At 48.7% G+C, this 25,242-nt stretch overlaps 1 protein-coding gene across 2 annotated transcripts in view; it reads right to left on the bottom strand.

Annotated features, from left to right (window-relative positions):
• Nucleotides 1-9,228: 9,228 nt before the first annotated feature.
• The window catches only part of LOC146432142 (bone morphogenetic protein 15-like), a 136,571-nt gene continuing 120,557 nt past the window's right edge, over nt 9,229-25,242 (bottom strand). Inside the window, exons 2-3 of one of the 2 annotated variants that reach the window (XM_085071572.1) lie at nt 11,307-11,967; nt 9,229-10,843 (exon numbers count right to left, since the gene is read on the bottom strand). In XM_085071572.1, the coding sequence (XP_084927698.1) occupies nt 10,068-10,843; nt 11,307-11,631 (1,101 nt within the window). In that variant the 5' untranslated portion in view covers nt 11,632-11,967 and the 3' untranslated portion in view covers nt 9,229-10,067. Of the gene's footprint in view, nt 10,844-11,306; nt 12,114-25,242 lie in introns of those variants that run through there. The other variant, XM_085071571.1, reaches the window with a different exon arrangement.

Below are 25,242 nucleotides of genomic sequence, written 5' to 3'. Positions count from 1 at the left end.
CTTGAAATTAAAAGAAAAAATAACTAAAAATCTATTAGTTAAAAGGCTTTCTGATTTTTCTCCTCGTTTTCTAATACAGAAAGGATGTTCACATAACACATGACATATTAACAGGGTTTCACATGTCCAGGACTGGTTAGCCATGCAGAGCCTGCTCCATATAATTGATCTAACATAGACAAACCTACAAGAAATTCACTCCAGGACCCTCTAATCACATCCATGGCTCATATGCATGCAGTCTGCATCAGTTCTGAGCTGCACTCACAGTGGGACTGCTGCATCTCAGAGCCAGTTCACACATGTATGAGTGTATCCTTAGCTAGGATATAGTGTGAGCTACCATCTTTCAAATAAATTAATTAAAATATGATTAGCCAAAGGGGCTAATCATTTACCATTGAATAGTAAAATCTACATGTTAACTCACAGTGTTTTCATAGTAAAACCCATTACAGCCATTACCCCACAGTCCCACAATCACTTACCGACAGTTCAGTGCTTATTTTGTTTCCCTGGAGAATGGCTTAGTGTAAAAAGCAGCAACATATTTGACAATAACTAATTATTGTCAATTAATAAAACAATTGGCAATTAAAACCAACATGGTAACAATTTTGCATGGCTGATCCTTCATATGCAAGTGTGGTACAAGCAGGCATTCTATCTTATGTGCCCCCATGGGTGAGGGAGGCAATTACAGCAGCTGATATTTTTCGGAAAGGGAAAATTTTATTTGATTGGATGAAAATTTGAAGTATGTACTTATCTAAATATAACACAAAGGAAGGCACTCCAAGCAGCTTGCAAATGGAAGGGAAGCAAATTTTTGTCAGGATTGTGCACCTGGAAAAAATATGGAGGTGAGAACCATGGGATAAAATTGTGAGCTGCTGACAGCCTTAAAAATTGCCCTAATTGAGAATGAGACTGTGAGGCACATCTAACTGTTGCTAGGACCTTGAAAGGACTGGCACTCAATCTTCTAATTCCATATTATGGAGAGAACCTGCAGTGTTTGTGACCTTGCAAAATCAGTTTGAGCCTAGCTGACTTTTAAAACCTTAAATCAAGATCCTGCCAGACCGAGATGATTCTTGTAAGAATGATAACCCACAGATAAGGCAAAATGAAATCTAGTTGGCTCTCGAAATGACTTGGACAAACTCTGGCAATGGAAATGTCAATCACATGGTGTCCTAGGTTGCAATATAGATGTAGTTAAGTATTCTATTACCACCAGCTGTGGGCCGTTAGCTGCTATCACCTGCTAATGACCCACTCCGGATGACAGGCAATGGGCCATCAGGGACCCACCGTGTGACTCATGGACTTATCTCATCCCATTGTGAGATGCTCTGCCGAGGAGGGAGGAGCCAGGTGTTCCCACCTGGATATAACCTGGCCTTGGAACTGCCTGAGCTAGCCCTGTCTACTGGGTTCCCAGAGGATGAGAGCTACACTGGATCTTCAGCTGGAGACTAGACCTTCCCAGGATCACCGCTTGAACTGAACTACTTCAGTCGGACTGCTACCACCACCCTAACAGGGTGTTAGGTTGTATCTGACTTTGTCAGTGCTTTTTCCTTGTATTATTTCACTTATTTTTAATTTCAATCTTGACTTGTGATCTCCCACTGGTTTGTTTTCAAACCAATACACTTTTCAGATCTTATTAACAGTATTTTTGATTGTACATGGAATTGGTAGTCTGAAAACACTGCATAAGACATTTATATTACTAAGAATTTAAATATTTTCACTTAGAATTTAGTTTGGTTTTTTTTCTTTCCTGGTAACTGTTCCTCTCCCTAAATATCTCTGTCTCTTCTGTTCGTTTAAAATTAAAGAGGTTATCAAGGCTTACTGAGAGTGACAGTGTCATCTAAGAAGAAAGGAAGAGAAAAAATATAAAGGTTCCATCAAAGTAGGTACTTTGAGAAATGCTTCTGACAAGACCCAGACTGAAGCTGACAGCTGCTGGATTATGCAATCAATTTATGTAACTATGTAAAGAAATCTTCAAGAGGAGGTGAAGGTCGTTTTGAAATTTTTTTTGATTCTGCAACATCTGTGGATATGATTTCACTGCTAGGCACAGGCAAAGCTTTTATGTTGCAACACAGGAAACTGAAGATATGTCTGCAAAATGCAAACAATTTCTCAGGAGAATTAATTTGGTTTTTCGCTACTCAGTATACATTAAAAATAAGAGTAATCAGTGAATATGCTGGCTGATACTTTCCATGGATAACAGATGTGTGCTGCATGCACCCTTCAGGTCAAAATCGGTAAGGGGAAAATGCTTTCTCTCCAGGTTTCCTTTTGCTATTGCTTTTCCTCTGAAGTGATGAGAGTAAACCCATTCCAACAGTGTCCTGGCAGCAGTTTGACATTTTAAAAGATCAAAAAGTAGCATGTTAGATATCTAGGGAGCCCCAAGACTGCAATAACGCCAAAAAGGAAAGCAATAAAATAAGGAGCAAGCATATGGCCTGCAGTTGCATTTCTTGCTATTGATTCTGAAACTGCTGAAGTGGAACTTCTTTATCAGCAGCTACATAATCAGCAAGTCAAAGCAATGCATCTTGGTCTGAAAATACAGTAAAAACACTGTGTCAATTTAATCAAAAGCTATCAGCATGTTGATGGATATAAGACTGTCAAGTCTGAAACTCAAACTGCCAAGAAATGCCTGGAAACACACTGATCTTTGAATTATTAGGCCCACATGTCATCTGTTGGAGCTTCCTAACATGTAGAGGAAACACTTCTATTGCTATACTCTTTAAAAAATAATGATTTGTAGACTCAGAAGAGAACCAGTCCTACTGACTGCATTCCATCTGGTGTTGCAATGCCTTTGTCTCCTATTTTTTGCTTTTAAAGTGATCACCATAACCAATGGCGTTTCAGTATATTTACAAGAACAATTTGAGACAATTAATAAATCTATAAAGCCTTTCTACCATACACCTTACTTACTCCCAAGTTCTACAAAAGACCAGATGCAGTTTGAGACGTCCTCTTTATTCTCTGAGTTCCAAGGAGGTTTAAATTCCAAGACAAATGTTTTAACAGATTATAACAAAAGAAAATTAGCCCAAAGCAAAATTAAGATAAGGGGGAACAAAAAACCTGGATTTAACAATATTTTTAACTATGCTATTTCAGTGCAAGAGACACTTTGGATTTGCATTATTTTATGTTTAGAAGAAAGAGAAATTAGTGTTCAGGACAAGATTTTTTCATTTACTCATTTTTTCAAGCAAATTTATTGTAGGAGAGTTTTTTATCTGTTGGCTCCATTTATTTTGGCTTTAGCTCTATCATTTTAACAAGATTGTTTTAAATCAGTAATTTCTTAGACATATTGAGTATAAAGCCATATCTGAATAAATACTTTTGCAACTTTTGGAACTAATCAGAATTCATACTTGAAAAATCAAATTTGCAAAAACAGAAGAAAAGTCTTTCATTCATCTTCATTAAAATCCTTGTTTAATCTGTTAGAAAAACACCACAACATTCAAAGTTAGTTTATTTTATGGATTTGAGGAAACTGCTGCATCTTCTGTATAGAAAATCATATACAGAACGAGATCATTAGTTGGTGTTAAACTTTACTGAATTTTAGGTGTACCCCTGCCTTTCTCCCCTCAGACTTTCCCGGGTTGGCTCTCCGGAGCTAACCCCCTCCCCTTTTCCCTTCCCTTATAAACCCCTGCCACCGTGTGCTCAGGGTCGCAGTCTCTGGGCTTCCAGACCCTCCGCCCTTCTCCTGTTTCCCATCCCCGTTTTGCCTCCCCTGGACCCTCACCCGAAGATCCTAATAAATTCCCTGGAAGACCGCAGACTGCGTCCGTACATCTCTCTGTCCCACCTCGTTTCCTTCCGGGCTTCTGTCCCCCCGAGCCCCGCACAGCTCCTCCGTGCTCACCCGGCTCGCACGTCCCGGCGCAGCTGACTGCCTTTCCGTTGTGCCGTTAGGGCTTTCAGCTGCTTTTCGAGGACGCAACGCCACAAAATCTGTAGGATCATTTGTCAAAAAACACATTTCAAAATGGTTTTCTTTTGGAATGCAGGAAAAGTCCAACATTTAATCTGAAACAGCTGTAGGCTGAAGATATTTTCTCCTCCTACTCTCTAAGCATTGCAGAAGAGTTATTCCACATTCCTGCAAACACCCACTCGTTCTTAATATTAATAAGACTACTCTTAGAAATACATTAACGTAAAATTAAGTATGCTCAAGACAATTCGAAGATGGCGTGTCTGTTAAAGCTATTTCACTGAGTCAATTGGCTTTACATATCAAAGAAAATATAAAATAGATAATTGTGTCAGTTATATGAAGCATGAATGTCCTAAATCATGCTTATTAAGTATTATACAGCAGGATTTCTTCATCTTAGACATTAGAAAATAATAAGAAAACGCAGAAAAGCCAGTATATGAGGTAACACAGAAAATATTTTTACAGCTGGAAAGTGTTCTGATCTGACCATGACATCTCATTTATAAGTTGGGAAAATCTTAGCAGAACTATAACATATTTCAAGCAAGTAGACAGAATTTTGGTATTGCCCATTCAGTCATCAGACAGTCCCTGCAATTAAAATGACAATAGCGACATAAAGCATCACACAGATGGTGTGTTACCTTTTAGACATGGAGTCAAGAAGACAATTCAGGTGTTGTTGAACATCATCCAGAAGTATGGACATCACCAGGGAGATGGTCATAAGTAAACTGCACAAAACAATAAGTTATGCTGCTCAGGAAAGCTGCTTATGATGTATTATAATGAGCCAGTATTTGCACATATATAATGAGTTGGTATTTGCACAGCAAAATAGGAAGGGAAATGCACCTGAGAAAATGGAAGGTCTGAAAAAGATTGATTCATGGGCACACAAAATGATCTCCAAGATACAACATACATCAGCAAATTAGATGACCTAAAAAGTCATCACACTTTTAATTTAGTCTCATGTGTTAAATGACAGACTCTCAATGCTTTTTCCTCTTTAGATGCTTGAAATGGGATCAAAATTTTGAGAATTTCTGTAAGGATTTAAGCAGTTTCCTTTCTCACCAATTTCAGTGGGAGTTAATGAGTCTCAGTGTCATGAAGGTTTGTAGCAATAAATTACTGCAGAGTACTAACCCAGTATCAGACTCAGGTACAGTAAAATTTGGTACTCTAAAACCTTAAAATCTTTGCCTAAACTGTAACCAATAAATTTATTTTTAAAGTACATTCTTTTTATCACCTGAAGTACTGCATCTAGGTCTGGAGTCCACAACAAAAGGAAGATTTGAAGGAGTTAGAGCTAGTCTAGAGGAGGGCCAAAAGATGATCAAAGGGCTGGAACACCTCTCCTGCAAAAACATTTTGAGAGCTGGATTTGTTCAGCATGGAGAAGAGACAGCTCCAGAGAGCCCTCACAGTAGGCCATCTCTGCAATATTTCAGGCTAGTACCAGTCACTTCAACTATATAAAAAGAAACCAAATTGTTCCCTCTAAAATATGGACAGAAGTATTCATTTGCAAGTTTGAGCATTCGGTTTTAGAGTGTTGACTTGGTAAGCCATGAGGTGGGAGAACTCAATGTATGGACATGCTGATCATATTGGGAAGATGGTTTGGTTTGTGCTTTGACAGCAGTTCAAAGCTCTGTTATCCTAAAACAACTTGGACTGTCCTTTTGGAGAACATGTAGCCACAGTCTGTGAGATTAGTAAGCAATATATGACACCTTCTCCTTGTCCATTTTCTCCTGCGACCTTCTCTTCCTTGTACTTTCCTCCATGGGATGGGATGTTTTATCTCTGAGCCTGTTCTTTCACACACTTCCTAATGTCACACACACACATTTGACCCAAGCTGAAGCTCTGGATAATGACCTTGGAGAAGGAATGGTTGGGATGGTACATAGGACCTCTAGCACTTGTTAGATGGAAAAAAAAGGACTTAAATAGGCTGCAATTCTTGACTTCTCTTAGCATCTTAAAGGAATGGAATGGAATAGGGGTGGGACACAGACGAGAGATCAGCTCTCTATTATCCAACAATTTTGTATTTTGTTGTTTTTGTTTGTTTGTTTGGCTTTTGGGGTTTTTTGGTGGGTTCTTTTGGGGTGGGTTTTTTTGTTTGTTTTTTGTTTGTGTGTCTGTTTGGTTTTGGTTTTTTGTTCTTTTGGGGGTTTTTTTGAGGGGTGGCATGCTGGCCAGTGGATGTTACATTTGAGCCTGCGCCTGGAACCAACAAAATAGATTTCACACCTCCATGTTAAAAAAATCATGAGATGGGTCAGGGAAATAAAACCTCAGTTGAAAAATTGGTTGTGTTATATTTCCCTCTAAAGGGAGAAAAGAACTGAGAGCTCTTCTGAAATGACTCATCCTACTGACCCTCTCAGAATCCTATGTCTAAAAGGCAGAACATACCATGTATATAGAACCAAAACCTCACTCAGTTCAATAAACATTTTAAAGAGAAAGACCTTGCCTCAGACACCATCAGGTCACTGCTACTATAGCACTTGCACTGTTCCAGGGGTAGAGAAGAAGGTATCAAAAATCAGAATTATATTTTCTATTTATTGTAGATGGAGAATAGGATTATGTCCTCTTATGATGCCACAGCTGTGCACCAAAATCCAAAGGGATTAATCTAATGCAAAATATTTTAAAACTTCAGGGAAGGCGTGTGCTCAAGATATTTGCATTTTCAAAGGAAAAATTAATTTCTATTTTCTTATACTATGGCTCCACAAATTGGGCTGCATGGAAAATGTAAACAATGAGTGTTTTCTATCCTTGAAACTAGGAAGATTTTATATGGTATCTTCACTGTGAGCAAGTATTTTAAAGAAACACTGTTAAATTTATAAGAAAATTTAACTGGCATAGCTGAGAGCTTCGCATACATGTTTGTCACATTTTTTTTTCTGCCCCCTCCTGACCATTGAATGCTTAAGCAAGTAAATTTAGTATTCAGTTATCACACATTTGGTATGTAGTAGTATTAAATCATATATAGAGAACCTTTCCTTGGCAAGCTGGTTCTGATTTTGGTCCTCTCGTAGGCTGTGACAGGTGGAGAGAGATACTGAAAGCAACACGTGAGCATCTCAGGCTCCCTCCAGTGGAGTCTCCTGAGCTCCTAGCTCTGTTGCTAAGGAAACAGGACAAGCATACAGCTGCCACTCCTCTCTCTGAAAACCACAACACCTAAGATGTAATTAAGAATTGTCTGTTTTCATGTTGAGGAGTCATAAGTTTTAAAGCTTCAAGCCCAGGTTGCTCTGAAGCATAATGGAGAAAGGAATAAATTAAAGAGAGGGGGAAAATTCTTGCTAAAAATGTCTCAAGCAAGCTGCTGCTCTTTTCGTTTAGAGCTATGTATAAATACAGCTATTTATAATCTGCTGCTGCAATCATTATGTCAGTATATTCAGTGCAAAACTCTTTGCAAATAGTGCTGTGACTCAGAAGACACAGAATATTTTTCAAGGGCAAGCACTGTATAGTTTGGTTCTCCCTTATGTCTTTGAGAGTTTTGTGACTCTGAGCCATTAGTCTCCAAGCTTCCAATTAAGAAGGGCATAAATAATGCTATGGCCTATTATTATTGATACTTTGAATACATTATGAAATAAAATCTCCTCATAATGTCATAATATTGCTCCAGAATTTTCCTTGCCTCACATAGCTCATGATTATGAAAAGATGTAACAAAACACTTGGGTTGATATATATGTATTTGTAGCTGGAAAGAAAGGGCACAGTAAATCTGAGCATTTTGCCTAAGTTCAAAGTCTCAAACATAGGACTTTTCTTACAAAGACAGCAACATGTGCAGCTTCAAGGTAATCACAACATTCCAATTATTACATTAAACAACATTAAAAATAGAGGCTGCTGGAGATATAGATAAGCAAACAAATGAACAAACAAAACCCCATAAGGCTAAGGAGTAAATAGAACATGTGAATACGCAAGAACTACTGAAGTGCTAGGAATCTGTATCCAAGGTCAGATGCAAACACTCTAGATGTTGTTTGAAGAGAAAAGCAACAAGGCTGCTTTTGGTTACTCCAGATTACATGTCTCAACAAACCATCAAAGTTTGGATGAACTCTAAATGCAAAACACACCAGAACTGTTCTTAAAAGACTATGGGAGTGGAAGAAGCACAGACAAGTATTAAACAAGACCAATGAGATTTAAACAGGCATGGACGTGACCATTTTGTCTGTTTGTGTTTCCTTTATGTCAAAAAGTAGCTTCTTATTTTCCCACTTCTCTAATGACAAATTTCACATCATCTTGGAACTCCATTGATTAGCAGCTACAACTGTCTATCAAAGTGTTTTGTTAAGTCATAGGAGTGCGGTTTCGAAAAAAATCTCTTTATCATGCCACTTACTGTGCTTGCATAATGAAATTAATACTATTCTCATGAGCTGGATTTCTTCTGTATTTAATTGAGCAAAAGATATTCACGAGCAAATACAGACACGTGAATATTGAGTTGGTAGAATAATCCAAAGTTATTTCCGATATAAATAAATTAATATATACATAAACCTTAATTATTGGATCATAAAAGCCAGGAAGGACATGATGGCAGCCACAATGTCCAGTGCCAGCATGGCCCGAGCCTGCCGGAGTGACCAGTGAGTGACCCCAAAATCTGGCTCCAAATTGACCCAAAAATGGCCAAAATCTGGCCCAAAAATGGCCCCAAAAGTGACCCTAAAAATTACCCAAACCTGACCCAAAAACGGACCCAAAAATGGACAAAATCTGGCCCCAAAATCATATCCAGTCACAGGCAGGTTTGCTTGCAGACACTGACCCAAAATAGCCCTGGCAGAGAAATGCCTTGGCCATGGTGACAGACAGCCCCAGGAGACCTGGCTCATTGCCCCTCCATGGTCCCCTAGGACTTGTTCCACACAGAGGGATGTGGGGCATCTCTTGCTCCCAGTCCCATGGACGCAGCTGCCTGCAGCCATATCTGTTCCCCTCTGCACTAGGGCAGGTCTATGCTCAGGGGAGGCACTTCTCACAGGTCCTGCTTGAACCAGCTGGGATGATGCACCCACCCCCCTCCAGTGAAAGCACAAGGGTAGTTGCACAGGGATACAGCCATTGGCAACCCATCCCAGGGGGCACCTGCTGCACCCCAGGGACAGTGCAAGAACAGGCCAAGATGGTTTTAAGCAAAATCAATCTATTTATTTATTCACAGTCAATAGATAAAGACAGGCAGCAAGGGTGCTGAGAGTGGGACTGACCCTTCTGGGAACAGGGACGTGCCAGGAGCCCAGCAGAGCCCAAGGCCTGTGTGACAGCAAGAGTGCAAGAAGGCAGAGAGACATCTGCGATGGGAGTCTGGCCTCTGGGACAGGACAAGAGCTGCCTTGGCCTCTAGCACTGGAAGCAGAGATGGCAGCTCAGGTCCCTCCAGTTTTTCACAGCCCTTCCAGAGCAGAACTGCAGGGGAGGAGAGAGGCTTCCTCCCTCCAGCCCAAATCCTCAGCCCAGTGAGATGCCTCTGCAGCTGACGCTAGACAGCGATGAGGTGAATGATGTGAGTTGGGAAGGAATCCCATAGGCAGGGTTACATCAGATCCTGACACCACCAATGTGTCAAATGCAAAGCACAGAATCACCTGGACTTCTCACCCTCCCTGCCCTAGCTCCACCAGAAGACTGCCGGCCACCTCCTAAGGAGCTTTGTACTCCAGTTTAGAGACACAGCTCATCTCTGAGGACATCAGGCTGAGCCCCCCTGCCCACCAAAACCAGGCAGCAGCCATGGGGACTGCAGGAAGGACAGATGCCACGGCGCAACAGCCCCAGCACAGGTTCTTGCCTTTAAAAATTGACAATTTACAGAAAACTGTCATTGTAAAACCTCCCCACTGAGCAGTGCTGCATGAGGAGGGGAGATGAGCCAAGTGAGCCCAAGGCAGAGCAAGATAAAACCTAAAGTCCAGATCTGCAGGAAGAGGCAGAGCCCAGGGGTGATGTGCTGGGGCAGTGGGAATTACCAGCAGGTGCAGGACTCTGCAATCATATTCTCAAATTCCTTGTACAGTATGCGTCCATTGCGCTCCTTCACGAGGACACTGATGGGGCTGTAGCGATAGGGCACACAGGAGGGCTGGGCCACATTGGCATCTACCAGCTGATGAATAAAGTTCTGCACCACAGCATGGCTGGGCACACAGTAGTCATAGCGAAGCAGGCGGGGACAGGTGCCCTTGCAGTAGCGTGGGTTGTAGTGGTGGGGAGCGATGATCCAGTGGTCCCAGCCCAGCTGTGCAAAGCTGATACGGAAGGGTTGGAGGGAACAGTAACTCTTCTCCCCTCTCTGCTCTGGCAGGTAGTCGGGCAGGTCATGAGCCAATTTCCCTGTATCACGCCGGTGTCGGTGGGGCTCTGCTGCCGGAGGTGCCAACCCTGCCTGAGTATCATTAAGGTAGAGAAGGAGGAAAGGGTGGCTAGGGGCCACCGGGGCATCATGGCCTCCTGCTTGGCCAGCATGCACGCAGATATGCTGTAGTGCCAGGCTCCCCACGCTGCTGTTCCCCAACACCAGGTAAGGAGTGACATCAACTTCAGCCCATCCATGGCGGGGACGGGCAGTAGGGCTGAGCAGCATCCTGGGTGCCTCGCCAGCCACCACCAGCTCGAGAGCGCAGAGGAGGCGACCGCGGGCCACTGACAGGCTGGGCAGGTAGACCACAGTAGCTCTAAGGAGGTGCTTGGTCTCTGGCTGGCCTTCCAGGTCGTAGGTGAGGGCCTGCAAGTACCAGCGACCTGCAGAGAAGCAGTGATCAGTACCCCCTTAGCACAGTGCTGCAGGCACTGTGCAGCACCCCTTTCTCCCATGGTGCTGCCACAGCCCCACACAGCCCAGTGGAGCCTGTGATAGCCATCTGCCCCAGCACAAGGCAGAAGCTGCAGCAAACAAAAGCCACGAGCCATGGCTTGCTGGTGGGGTGAAGGGCAAACAGAATCTGTAACATTTCCCATCCTCTAGCCTAGCAGAGCTTCAGGCAGGGTGGGAAGGGGAGAAGGACACACAAGGGTCAGCAATGCATTTGTCCATCTCACCCCTGGGGCAGAGCCTTGGCCTCCTGCCAAGTAGAACCCTATGGCCGAGAGCAACCCCAGCCAGGACACTGTAGAGGGGAGAAGGAAGCAGGCCTTCTGAGCTCAAGCCCACCCTACTAGCTCTGCTAGGCCCTTGTGCCATCCTTAGTGCCCACTGATTCCTTACCTGCCCAGGGCTGACCCCCATGGGAACTGGCCTGGACCAGGCGGATGGTGTTGGCGCCCAGGCTGCGGCGGGGTCGGCCTTCGCGGTCAGCGGCACGCCGGTACAGATTCAGCATGTAGCGCAGGGGCTGCATACTGCCTGGCCACACTTGCCAGCCTGAGCTGCCTGGTGCCCACGTTTGCAGGGCCTGCAGGAGGGGCAGGGAGGGGACAGCAGGCAGGGAGCCGAGGTGCAGTTGGGACTGGTTTGCAGCTTGGGAAAGGGGCAGGAGGAGGAGGAGGAGGTGGAGGAGGTGGTGGCTGGTAAAAGGGTAGGCCTTGGCCATGATAAGTGAGTGTGTGTTTGTGGAGGGAGAAGTGGGACAAGGTGGGGTTTGCCAGCAGAATTAGGGAGAGCCTGCGGTAATGGTTAACCCCACTTTACAGGCAGAGCTGATTGTGTGCACCTCCAAAAGGATCCCAGGGTGCTGCCAGCTCCTATCAAACCAGGACAACCACACCAGCTGCTTCAGCTTGGCACAGGAACAGAAAGGTGGGGGGATTCTGTATGGAAAAAGGGGTACAAATTCCAGTCTGAAACCCAGACCAGGAGCAAAGCTAACCAGACAGAGCCTGGCTATGGGGGCTGTAAAGGTGCTAGGGTAGGGGAGTGGGAGAACCAGCTCACTCAATCTACCTGTTCCAGGCCAACCTCCTCCTACAGGGTAGGAGGTCCCTTCCCAGGCCCATTTTTAAAGGCATGGTCTCAATCAGGTTTTAAAGAGGCAGGAGCTCCCTGGGTGCCAGGGGAATGGGGCTGGAACCCGAGAGGGTGCTCTCATGCAATGAGAGCCCCTCCAGTTGCCTCCACTTTGTGCTGACTCCAGCAGTGGAGCCCAGCACCTGTGTGCCCATTGCTGCAAGCTGGTCCACACTGCCCCTAGTAGCCTGGGGGTCTGCTTCCCGACAACCCCACAGCACAGCCAGGCTGCCTGTGGGATGATAGGAACAGGCTGTGGGCAGCCTAGACCTCGATAAGTTACAGCTGTGCCCCTAAACAAGCGAGATAAACAACCTTGTAGGAGAAAGAAGCAAAGAATGCAAACGTATATGAGTAATTAGAAAAGGCACCTGTGGATAGTTTGCTAACTAATTGTAATGTAATAAGGAACAGAACACCTGTTATGCATGTGAAGAAAGGTTATAAAAGGGGGGGGGAAACAACAACAAATTGCTGATGCCTGCCACTATCTACAGTGTCAGCCTTGAGTCCACTGTTAGCTGCTCAGTGCCCTACTCTACACAGCTGCTACTAAGGCAGAGGGCTGAGGAGAGTGACCCTGGTATGTCTGGGTCAGCTCCTTCCTTCCGTCCTTGGGGGGGCTTTAGAGAGATTTTGAGGAACTTTAGGTTGATTTTGGGATCCTGGGGGGTTTTTAGGATCTTTTGGGTGATATTTTTCCATTTTTAGATCATTTAAGTGGAGCCTGCAGAGCAATTTTTGGGGAGCAGGAGCTGTTGGATGCCATGGGGTGGTCGTGGCCCCCCCGAGCCCCCCAAAATCCCCTAAAATCACCTTTTTTCCCTCTCTCAGGGCCTACGAGCTGTAGCACTGCCTCAGCACCTCAGACCTGGCCAAATTCCCCAATTTTGAGATTGTTCGTGGGTATGTGGGGAGGCGCCTGCTGGACACCTTCTGAGGTGGGTGCCCAAAATGGGGCTGGGGGGCTCGGCGGGCTTTAAACCCATCCTGGGGGAGCTGAGGGGGTTTAAACGCATCCTGGGCTGTGATGTTAAACACACAATATCCACGATGGTATGGCGAAGGCCTTTTATTGCAAAAATCCAGGGTTCTTAAACTGTTAGTTTGTTATGAGTTTACATACTTGTGAGGCACAACCAATGTGCTTAACTAACCACCATAGACTACAATAGGAACAGGCGTCAGATGTAACCAACCACGAGCCCCACGGTGTGAGCATGTATTGGGTCTAATAATTGTTTCACAATTCTGTAACTTGTTTTTTACCTCTGGTTTAGCTGAGTTATTCCCAGAATGCTTTTCTAGTTAGCCAAAGTAACAGAAGTGAGCAAGGATTTTACAAGGGCAACAAGGCCCTCACGTTGCAAGGCCTTTCTGCTCCACAACATCGGGGGGCTTGGGGGGGCTTGAAACCCTTCCTGGGGTGCTTCAAATCCACCGTGGAGGACTTGGGGATCTTTAAACCCATCCTAGGGGACACTGGGAGGACTCAGTGAGGGGCTGGGGGGTCGGGGGAGGAAGTTGGGGGTCTGGGGGGTCCCAGAGTGGTTTGGGGAGGTGTTTGGGGGGCTGGGAGGGATTTGGGGTCCCTGGGGGGGTCCCTGGAGGATTTGGGGGGGGTCAGGGCCAGATTTTCGGGCTCAGGAGGGCCCCAGAGGGGTTTGGGGGAGGATTGGGGGGGCACTGGGAGCATCCTAGGGGGGTTTAGAGGGTCAGGGCTGGATTTTGGGGTTCAGGGGGGTCCCAGAGGGGTTTGGGGGTCCCAGGGCTGGATTTTGGTGGGGATTTGGGTGGGATTTGAGGGAGATTTGGGGTGGATTTGGGTCAGTCCAGGTGAGGGTCAGTCCAGGTGGTTCTCCGGGATCCCCCTGTGCCCCCCCAGCACGGACAAGGTGCTGCTGAGGCCTAGTTGGGGCCCAGCTGATGGTCAGGGGTTGGGGGTTCTCATGGAGCTAGGGGGGTCCCTGTGGGGGTGAGGGGGTCCTGGGGGGTCTCATGCCCCCTCGTGCCCCCTCAGCGCAGACAAGGTGCTGCTGAGGCCCAGTGGGGTTGGGGGTTCCTGTGGGGGTCAGGCTGTCCTGGGGGGACTCTCACGCCCCCTCCCCCATTCCCCCCCAGTGCAGACGAGGTGCTGCTGAGGCCCACGGGGGCGCAGCTGACCGTGGAGTACCTGGAGAACAGATTCAGTGTCCCCATCCTGGTGTCCTGGCGGGAGGGGCTGGGGATTGTCGCAGTAGAGACGGACATGCAAGGCAAAATCACAACTCCAACCCAGTGATTTGCCCCAATCGAGCTCAGAGACACTTCAGAGACCAAGTCAGAGAAGTGGGTATTTGCTTTGTTCGGTGCACCGGATGTGTGGGGAATTGTTTCCACCAAACACACATACCTCAGTACCCCAAAGACACAGTGTTATAGGTAAAATTCATGAATATTCATTACATTCTTCAGGATAGGAGTGGTTATACAAATTACTTCTCATAAGTCATTAATATTATTAGCGATTTCTTGTGCTCAATGGCAAAAGGATTCCTTTTGCCCCCTTTTATCTTGATAAGATTAAGGGAATCCACAAGGCCAGAACTGACAGGTGCCGTGCTGGTGGAAGGGCTAAAAGCTCAAAGAAACAAGAATGGTTGAAGTGCAAATAGATTTGGGTTTTCTATTTGACTACTCCTTTCTCACAGCCTGGGGTTATCCTGCCCCCTGCAAAGAGAGCGGCAGCTCTGCCCTCCCTCCCTGCCCCTCACCTTGCTGTGCCGCTTCTGAGCATCACCCTTTGTCCCTGTGCAGTGGCCCAGGACAGCTGGGGTTGAGCTTGCCCTGAGGTGCTGGGTTCTGGGGCTGGCTGCCTCTAGGACCCTCCTTTGATCCAGCTGCCAGTGCAGTGCAGGGTAATGCGACACCCCAGCCTTCCCCTGCCCTGGCTGGCTTAGCGCACCATGTTTTAACCCTCCTGCCCCGTGTGTCAGCATTAGCCACTGTGACACCATACTGCCTCGACACCCTCATTTCAGCCCTCTCCACGTCCTGCCAAGCTCTCGCTGCGGTGACAGCCAAGATCAGTGACATGTGCACATGCATGGGACGGCAGGACACTGTCTTAGTTTGGGCTGGAGTTTGTGGCTGTTCAGCATCCCTGGCTGCCCTTGTCCTTGGGGTGGCGCAGATATTCCTATTGTGCTCTTCTGCTGGGATGGAGGCAGAAAGCCCCCAGCCCATGGCACTGGGCTGCCTGTCTGGCGTGTGTCTTCCTGCCAGCCACTGCACAGCGGTACCACTGTGAACCCAGGATGAGCTCAAGGATTCCGTCACCAGGAGTCTGTGCTGCAGGATCAGGCTGCCAGGAGCAGCAATGCTCACTCCAGGAGAGCATCACCTCCACGCTCACCCAGGCATTGGGGAGAAGGGTAGGGGCCACATCCCTACGTGTTCTGCCCTGCCAGCGTTTCTCCCACCTCTCCCACAGGACCAAACCACCCAGACACCCCCACCACGGGGGCTCAGGGGGCTGAATGCTGCCCAACTGCCATGCACTGGGCTGAGATGCTCCCAGAGCAAGGAGGGAGCTTTTCCATCCCAGCGGCTGCCCCAGCAGGCTGTGGGTGGTCAGGGACAGCAGTGCCCCCCCAAACATGCTCATTTGGAGGCAACCCTGCTGCACCTGTGCTATGGCCAGGAAGATGGATCACCCCCGGCCCGAGCTGAGCAGGTCCATATTTAAACTGCCCCCATGCTTTATGGGCTGTACAAGAACTGATGCTCAGGTGCCGAGGGGCCATTTGTCAATGTTCTAATGGCAGATTACTGTTAATGAATAATATCCCTGCTGCCTTTGTATAACAGCTCCCCGCAAAGCGGAAACAGGGCCACCTGGCCGCTGCTGCCCGGAGCCTCCCGACCACTGACCCCAGGTGACAGCAGGTGGATTTGTGACCAGCAGGAGCCGTACGGACCTCATGCAGTCTGGCTCTGCTGCTGGCGTCCCCAGCAATCAGGAATGGGAGCACTGGGTGCTGTGTCCCCACAGTGGGCTGTGCTGCTCCCTGTGAGCAGGAATGTCACTGTCAGAGGCAGGGAGTGACAGCATTTTCCCAGCACACAGGGCCAGGCTGTGTCACTCACCCTGTCCATACTGGAGCCAGGAGGGAGTTTGTGTCTGATCTGACTCCATCCCCACCATGACATGCTGGGCAAGGTGGGGAGACCAGGATGCCAGCCATAGTGGTGACAAGGATGTGTCAGAGCCAAGAGCTCCCAGCTCCCAGAGATCCATGGGGACACCAGGGATGGTCCTGCCAAGCTGCTCCCAAATTAATGGCCTCATAATCCTGCACATGGGGCAAGGAGCTCTGCATGCCCCACACAACCAGCAGGTATATTAGGTGGAGCTGACAGCGACGTGCAGAATATTAAGAATAACTTACCTCATTATCTGCAATTATGTTACTGCCACACACCTCATTTCTTCATGAAGAAAATTAGTTTTATATTGACTTCATCCCAGTGCCTCCCTGCCTGCCCCACCACAGAGTGCCTGCACAGGCTCTGAAGAGGGCTCGGACACAATTCATACTCATCCTTCCTCAACCTGTTGCTGTCTCTGTCCCTGGGGGATGGGATGCCTGTCCCACCCCCTGTACACTGGGGTCAGCGAGATCTCCAAATCCAGTTTACCCCAGCAGGGACACTGGAGCAGGGAGGGCCCACAGCTGACAGTTCTCAGGTGAGTAGGAAGTACAGCAAAAGGGGATCAGTCCTGATGGTCAACCTGCTGCCTTGGGCACCTGCTTCCCCCCACCCAGGCTGGCCACTGTCACCCCGTGGGAGACAGGATGCTTCCACCCATCCTCTGCACTGGGAACCACTCTTCCCATCATGCACCCACAGCACTGGCCCCCTCCCAGGGCAGAGCTGGGTGGCTGGGGCCTCTGCACTGCAAGACACTGGCTGCTGAGACACCTTCCAGCCCCACAGGCTGCTGGATAGCCTGGCACAGACAATGCCTGTCTGTAAGGAAACCATGACAGCTGGGGCATCCCTGCTGGAGGGAAAGGGCAGCAGGGGCTGAGCTCTCTCGCAACATTCCCAACAACTCCTGGAGCCCATGAGCCCAAAAGGTGTTGTAACGTGTGTCCTTCCTGTCCCTGACCCCGCCCCCCTGACCCCTTCTGACTGGATGTGAGTCAGGACCGCCTCCCATGCCTAGAGATAAAATCCCCAGCCAGATCTGGAACGGCCCTCTTTGGTTCTGGGCTCGTATGGAACCTGTACCCTCCCTCGCCTTCCCTTCCCCCTCCCCAGTCTCCCCATTCCTCCCCTGTTTTCCTCAATAAAAACACCATGGAGACCAGGAACCAAACAGCTGCCTTTCTAAACCTGCAACGCTTCTACAAGGACCGCGTCTGACCAGCCCCACAGCTCGTGGCCATGGAATGACCATCCTGCGTGTTCCGGTTCTGGGGCAGCCCTCCCCCCCGCAGCAGGGGAGAGCTGCCTTCAGGTTTTGCACTGCTGCAATTGGTGGAGAATGCGGGCAGCGGTAAGAACTTGCCTAGACATGCCGGGGAGCAGCGGAGCCCGCGGGAGCTGGGGGGCGGCGGGAGCCAGCGGCGCTCGGGGAACGGCGGGGCCGGTGGCACGGCCACGCCGGGCCGGCCCGAAAGGCCAGGCCGGGCCGGGCCGAGCTGGCCGCCGGCCCGCGGGGCCCACGCCTCCCCGCCGGCCCGCGCGGGGCTGCGGCGGAGCGGCGAACACACGGCGGGGAGCCACCGACACGGCGGGACGCTGCCTGCGCTGCAGACGGAGACCACCCTGGCCGCGTGGCCCGCACATGGGCGCCGCCATCTTGTGAGCCGCCATTTTGTGTCGCGGGCGCCCCTCCCCCGGCAAGACCAACTCTGCACAGCCAAACACCATCTCTGCTGTGCAGCACACGCGTTGGCCGCGCGCTGTGAGACTCTTTAAAGACACAGGCGAGTCCCAAGAAGAGGACCCTGAAGGGACTTGTAGAAAACTTGTGAAGTCTGTATTGAGTTGCTGAGGATAAAACAGTGATGAAGAGGACTGCAAGGGACCGGAAAGCAGTGACCAGTCTTGTCAGTCGGCAAAAGTCTATCAAGAGTAAGAGAGACTCTAGTGGTGAGCCGATAGCGCCTGCAGTGCCTATTCAGGGAAATTTTCCGACCCTGGACCTCTGCTAAAGGTGTAGTTTGCAGCAGAGGAGGAGTGAATGTTTGTATGAATGTGATTTGGAGGCACCCCCCAGGGGAGGGGGTGGGAAACGTGTGAATGGCTGAAGGCACCCCCCAGGGGAGGGGGTGCAGAGGTGTGAATGGTTGAGTCACAGAACACGGCAGGTTGTAGGGCTCTGTTTTAAAACCCCAGCTCATTCTTTTTGATTTTAACCTTAAACAGATTAACAAGTGTTGCATTTTGAGAATTGGGCTAGAGAGGGCTTCCGGAAAAGGCCCTCTCCGCCCAATCCTCAAAAAAGAAAGGTATTTTCTTTAGGTAAAACCCTTTTTTGAGTTACAGTATGTTTTGTTTACCCCTATTAATACCTTTCCTCCTTCCCATGTCCCTTCTTCCCTCCCATTCTGATAAGGAGGTAACTAACAAGGCCGCATCCCGTCAAAAAAGACGCTGAGTTGTAGCGATTCTCTCAGGCACCTTGCCAGTTCCCCCCTTCTACCATTACCCTTAAAAAATCACTCCTCACCCCCATTTTTCCTACCCTCTTCTTCCCCAAATAGCCCCTCTACCATGCTCTCTAAAAATTTGCTTTTCCCAAAATCCCTGTCTCTTTCCGGCTGTGTGTAAGCTCTGCCCGTCCCCCTGCACGTCAAAGCTGGGGGGGGCACTGCAGACAGCACAGCCCCGTCGCACAGCAGAGCAGCAAGATACACCTGATCTCAGCCAACCAGCTTCAACTCCAGCCCTACTGAAGAAATTTCTACCAGCTCCAAAAGACTCTGAACTAAAAAAAAAAAAATAATTTTTTTTTTCCTTTTGTATAAGAGAAAAAGTGGATTTGTTGTAACGTGTGTCCTTCCTGTCCCTGACCCCGCCCCCCTGACCCCTTCTGACTGGATGTGAGTCAGGACCGCCTCCCATCCCTAGAAATAAAATCCCCAGCCAGATCTGGAACGGCCCTCTTTGGTTCTGGGCTCGTATGGAACCTGTACCCTCCCTCGCCTTCCCTTCCCCCTCCCCAGTCTCCCCATTCCTCCCCTGTTTTCCTCAATAAAAACACCATGGAGACCAGGAACCAAACAGCTGCCTTTCTAAACCTGCAACGCTTCTACAAGGACCGCGTCTGACCAGCCCCACAGCTCGTGGCCATGGAATGACCATCCTGCGTGTTCCGGTTCTAGGGCAGCCCTCCCCCCCACAGCAGGGGAGAGCTGCCTTCAGGTTTTGCACTGCTGCAAAAAGGCACCAATGTTGCTGGGGCTGAGGGTGACACAGGGTGCACAGAGACCTCAGTTTGTCCTTCAGCCTCTGTGCCTGTCCCTCCACATCCATCATCCCCTGGCTGGCAGTGTTCCCTGAGCAAACAAAGCGAATGTTGCCATCACGCTGCTCCTGGCTGCGGCCGCTCACCGTCCAGGAGAGAAGGGGAGCAGCACACACAGCAATACAGGGAAAAAAGCCAATTTCATCTTTATTAGAAGGAGATTTCTCTTTTAGCAATAAGCACACTTCAAATAATTAGCGTGTTTTACATAATAATGAAATTATGGAAATGCAGGCCACTTATTCAAACAAGTCACCATTACCATATTTTTAAATATTAGACTTAATTAGAGTTTATCACTTCAGAGAAGTACGAGGAGTGGAGAATTTTTCCTTTAGAAAAGAATTCCTCATAAAGTGTTTATTAAGAGCGGGTAAGAAGGGGATAATGATCTGTTTGGAAATGAAGGCAATCAAACGTTTAATGCTCTCTACTCCTGTAGGCAAAAGCATTCAAATGAGTCAATTATGCATCCATTATCCAGGCATGATTAAACAAGGCAGGACAGGGAATTTGTCCTCTGCATCATGCGATTGTTGCAAGGACTTATGTCCACTTAAAGGCAGCTAATAAAACACTAAAGTTGGGAAGAAGAGGAAGAGAGGACTGAGCCAAGGGAAGAAAAGGGAAGAGAGGCGGCGGGTCAGCAGGACTGCAGAGGGGTGAGGGTGGGAGTTGAGTAAGGATGGAGCCGTGTCTACATCCCAGCCCTTCATAAATCAAAGTAATTAAGTTAACATGAAAATCAACTTCACCATCCCGTTAAATTACAGCATTTGCATATTAAGACTCAAATGAAGTAGGTAGCAGGCATGGGGGCTGGGACAGGAGGAGGAAGTGGGGGGGTGTCGCTGTTGAGCTGCTAGCAGAGTAAGAAGACCCAGGTTCAAAGTGTGGCATCCAGAAGAAGATTTTATTATTTAATTCCATCTTATATAGACTTTTCAAAGGTCACCCAGATTGGTCAGTTCGAAGCCTCCCCCTAGGCCTGATTGGCCAGGCCTGAACTGTCCACATCCCGAGAAACTGTTATTAAAAACATCCAAACTTTATCTTTGTTTATAAAACACAGGAAGAAGAGAGAAAATAATTCTCATGGGAAAGATCTGTGCTAGCCACAGCAGGGGTCAGGGGAGGATAGGGAGGACCGTGCACCAAAAAGGGAACCATTTATTATGGCGAATAACTAATTTCAGAATTTATAGCGCTGGATTTTCGTTCCTGTGCCATTTATATTACAGAAGGAAATTAAGGGGCGGGCAGGAGGCTGGCTGGACATCTTTCTGCATTATTGCTTGTCTGCCATTTGCAAATCATTATTAATTGTGGCCCGTGTCACTGGTGCAGCAGGGCAGGGTGCCTGGACAGCTAGAGCAGACACACATATCTCTTCATCAGGACCCCAGCCACTAGCCCTGGAGAGCCAATTACCCCTCCCTGATTGGTATCAGATAAGGAGGGAATTTTTACAAATTAGGGAATAAATAGAATTTCCACACATGGAGCAGGGAGGGCTTGAGAGGCAGTAATGAAAAACGATACATCACCATCAGCCAGACAACCCTATTCATACGCTGATGCGTTATACTCACTACTCATAATCCCACCGAGTGACAGACAGCCGCCGAGCCGGCCGAGCCGGCCGAGCCGGAGGGGAGCACATACCAATGGCCAGTCTACGCCGGAGCATGGTCTCCAGCCATCAGCGCCCTTCTGGCAGTCCAGGGAGCTGTTCCACCAGCTGCATGGTGCAGCCTCTGCCGTGACCTCGAGGGCTGCACACAGCCTGCATGGCATTGCTCAGCTGTGCAGGCAGCGGGGACAGACCTTCTGGCACGGGAGCAATCCCTGCTCTGGAGCCCAGCAGGGCAAGCCTCCCAACTCAGCCCCAAGTTTGGTGGTTAAAGTCCAGCTGAATCCAAGCCTCTCACCAGTCTCCCACATCCCTGTGGGTCAAGCACATCTTCCCCAAAATTATCCAGTCCAAACGGTGTCCTGAAGAAGACTGCCCCCTCCCTTGGTGGCTCATGGCAGAAATCTGCTATTACAGGATGACGAACGGCGAAAGGAAGCAAGCAACAGTCTCAATGTGAGATATAAGCAAGCTCCCTTTATTTTAACGCGTGTGCTCTTTATATACTGTTATAGTGCTTATATTTATTAATCACTAATCTACTCGTTAATTGCAGCAGTTACAGCTTACATTTCTTTTACATTCCATTCTCACATCCACAGGGTTTTCCCCCTCATTCTTTGTTAATCATAAGTTCCCTCCCGTACATTCCTTACACAGCTGCATCTTCTTGATATTTTCTCACGAAGCATTCTCAGGGAAGCAAACTACTGCGGCCTGTATATGGCCTGCCTGCTACTTAGCTTAACAATGGTCTTGCTCGCACAAACCTTCTAATAATTCATGCCCATGATCTTGAAGCCATTGTGTAACAACAGGATCCCTACCTAATTCCTGACCTGTACTTACCTTCTTGTACTCTTCAGCCCCCAAATCAGCCCCTACACATCTCAGCTTTGCTGTTCAGCCAGCCCTAGGTTCCCAATGGCAGTGAAATCTCTGTGTCACCTTGTGAGCAGTGCTGGGCTCAAAAATGCCACAGGAGCAATGGATGTCCTCCTTTATGGCTCAGCTCCATTAAGAATGGGCTCAGGCTTCGATACCTCCATTTCTCTTAAGCCTGCTGCTGAGGCAGCCCCAACACCAGCCCTTGCTCAGGGCAGACCCCAGAGCCACCAGGCAGCTATGTCCCCCATACCAGCACATCCACTGTCAGACCCTGGCAGCTCCCTGTGGCAGCACAGTCCTTCTCCTGGGCTGTGACAGTGATGGATGGCCCTGGGCAAACAGCAGGCATCCAGCTAATGGGGCCTGGCATATGGCTGGCCTCAGAAAGAGCAAATCCTGGAAGTGCAGGAACCCCGCTGACATTCGTGAGCACAGTTTGCTCTGTGCTCCCCAGCACCGGAGCCACACGCCTCCGTGCCTGTAATTAGCTCTCCCTTGTGACAAGCACATCACTAAACAAAATGCTCAGCAGATCAATCTCGCCTGTAAGTCACGCAGCCTTTAATTTATTCAGCATACAATGTTGCTCCACCGCTGGCTTCCTGTAATTTATACCATACGCTGTCGTGTATTATTTAACTCGTCTGAGTGTTTTACAGCTCCCCTCGAAGTCGCCGTGCAAAATAAAGTCACGGCGGGGCACTGGCGAGGTACAGGGAGGATGCAAACTGCCCTCTTGCTGATATGGGACTTCTGGCCCGGCTCAGGGACAAGGTGATGGTGACAAGTTGCTGCAGAAGTTGGTGGCTCAGGACCCTCCTTGTGGGTGGGAATGAGAATGGAAGGTGGATCCCTACAGGAGCCCAGTAAACCCCAGGTTCCAATACTGGTGCTTCCTTAGAGGAGCAAAGGATGGTGGCAGGGGGGAGAGGGCAGCAGGACTCCTGTCAGACTCTTACAGCAGGAGGGAGATCCTACCCCAAAACTGGGGTAAGGACTGGGGTTAGACTGGCCTGAGACATGGCTGGTAGCTGGTGCAGCTGCTCTGAGCAGCTCATCAAGAGCTTGTCTTTGGCCATGCAGCTGAATGGAAACAGTCAGTGATGTACAGCTGGATATCCTCTACAGGGAAGGTTAAAACCTCTGTTCAGTGTAAAGTTGCCATATCTAAGCACTTATGATCATGATATTTATGGCTAGTTTATTCCAGGCTGTTAAAGGCAGCAGTAGTTATCCACAGATAAAGGGAATTCGACTCCCTTGACACCTTTTCTCCCTGCAGTGAAGGCATGCCTGGCCGGAACCAGGTGCTCATGGTGTTGTAACTCATCTGATGGTCCCTGCCAGAGGCAGCACCGGGGCCAGACACGCAGATGATCGGCATGGCTGGGATGGTGGCTCTCTTTCTCCCGTGTGGGAGCTGTGGGCACAGACATGGGAGACACTGTCTCCCTGCCCCTGACTGATGCTGCTGGGGCCAGGTGGTCCCCAGGCTGCAGGGAGCAATTTGGTTTGACCTCCACCACTGCTGTTGGCTCTGCTCCACATTCAGCTCCTGACACCCAGTCCCACCAGTGAGATTGGGACCCTAATTAGGGAGAAATTTCAAGGTAGAAATAAGTGAGTTTATAAAGCTGAGTTTCTCCTGCCTGAGTGACATGAGATGTCAGCGAAAGGAAATAAAAAAGCAAGAATGCAATTCCAGTGCTGCCAAGAGTGTGTCGCAAGTCCTAATGGAAAGTTCTCCTGCTCTTTAAAGCTTGGTCAGATGGCCTAGTTATTGCTTTAAAAGGACCCAGAATCAAACTGCGACACTGCACTTGAAGCCTTCAAATAAAGCGAGCTGTGTTTCTGCAAGTCCGGCGAGGCAGAGGCAGGCGATTACACAGAGGAGGGCATGTCTCTCTTTCTTGGTGGGAGACCTACCTATTTTTAAACATTAGCTCTAAATCAGCAGCTCACCTCTTTGTCTAACCCAAAACCTCTCTCGCCTTCTGGAGGAGAGATCAAACGCTAGCCCTGCTGCCATTGTTTCTCTCCCAGCGAGATGGATGTGGGACTGTAATCTTCCCACAAAGCTGCACGCTTCAAAGGTATCAAAAGTGCTTATTAAAAGTCCTTGGAAAGTAATTTAATAACATCCCAAAAGGCTGTAAAAATCAGCCCTGGCAGCTCAAAATATAACCTGGCAAGGGAGATGGGCCCCTGTTCAACACGATAGTCTGTAGGCAGCTGCATACAGGGCCAGGGTGCTTGGGCACACAGACCTGCTACCTCCCTGTGCTGTGACTGCCTTGGTGCTGTCTGGTCTCCTGTCAGGAGACACAGCCAGGTAAGCCAGAGCGTGAGGGACTCTGTGGGGTCACAGGGGACTGTGTCCCCACTAAGGGCTTTGCTGGACCAGAGGTGTGCTCATGTGGTGTGGACAGAGTGCATCTGTTTGCCCTGGCTCTGCTCCTCTTGTCAAGCTGGAGAGCCCTGCACCATCCCAGAGGCAGGATTTCAGGCTTGCCTCTGCAACATAAAAAGCACCGTGTGGCTTTTCCAGCCATCTCAGCAGCTGCTAGAGCAGCAGCTTTGTGCAAGGCTTGCTACACTGCCGGGCTGGAGAGAGCCACCTGCAAAGCAGATGTGTGACAATCCGTACCTGGTGCAGACAAGGATGTCAGCCAGACCTGCAAAGCCACCTAAGAGAGCCGTGTGCTGTGTGAGACAGACCTGCACATCTCCGTAGGGATGGGTGCCACATGTGCCCTTCCACGAGCGCACAGGTGTGGCAGGCACGTGCTCCCAGCTGCAGCAGCATGAGGGCTGTGCTCCTCTGTATCCCCCTGAGCTGGTCCCTGCTCCCAACCTCCGGCAACGCGCAGGACCCTGGGACCCTTTACTTCACGCTCCAATGTCCATGTAGAAAAGCTTCTACCTTTCCGAGGTTTCGTGGTGTTTTTCATAGGAAAAGAGTGTGTGTATTTGCGGTCACTCGAAAATTCTTCACATTCTCTCAGTGTCTCACTCTGACTTCCAGACGCCAGCATTGATAGCCCGGACTAAGCTATTGACTTAATCTGAGCCATCGATCTCTGGCCAGCAATCAGGGAGAGAGAGAAGGGGGAGGGGGGGTTGTCCTGCCACACTCATGCCTGGCCATTCTGCAG

The sequence above is a fragment of the Lichenostomus cassidix genome, chromosome 11 (genome assembly GCF_008360975.1).
Source record: "Lichenostomus cassidix isolate B80296 chromosome 11, HeHo_3.0, whole genome shotgun sequence".
Classification (NCBI taxonomy): domain Eukaryota; kingdom Metazoa; phylum Chordata; class Aves; order Passeriformes; family Meliphagidae; genus Lichenostomus; species Lichenostomus cassidix.
Note: the sequence above shows the minus strand (reverse complement) of the source record. Positions and strands in the feature narration are given on the sequence as shown.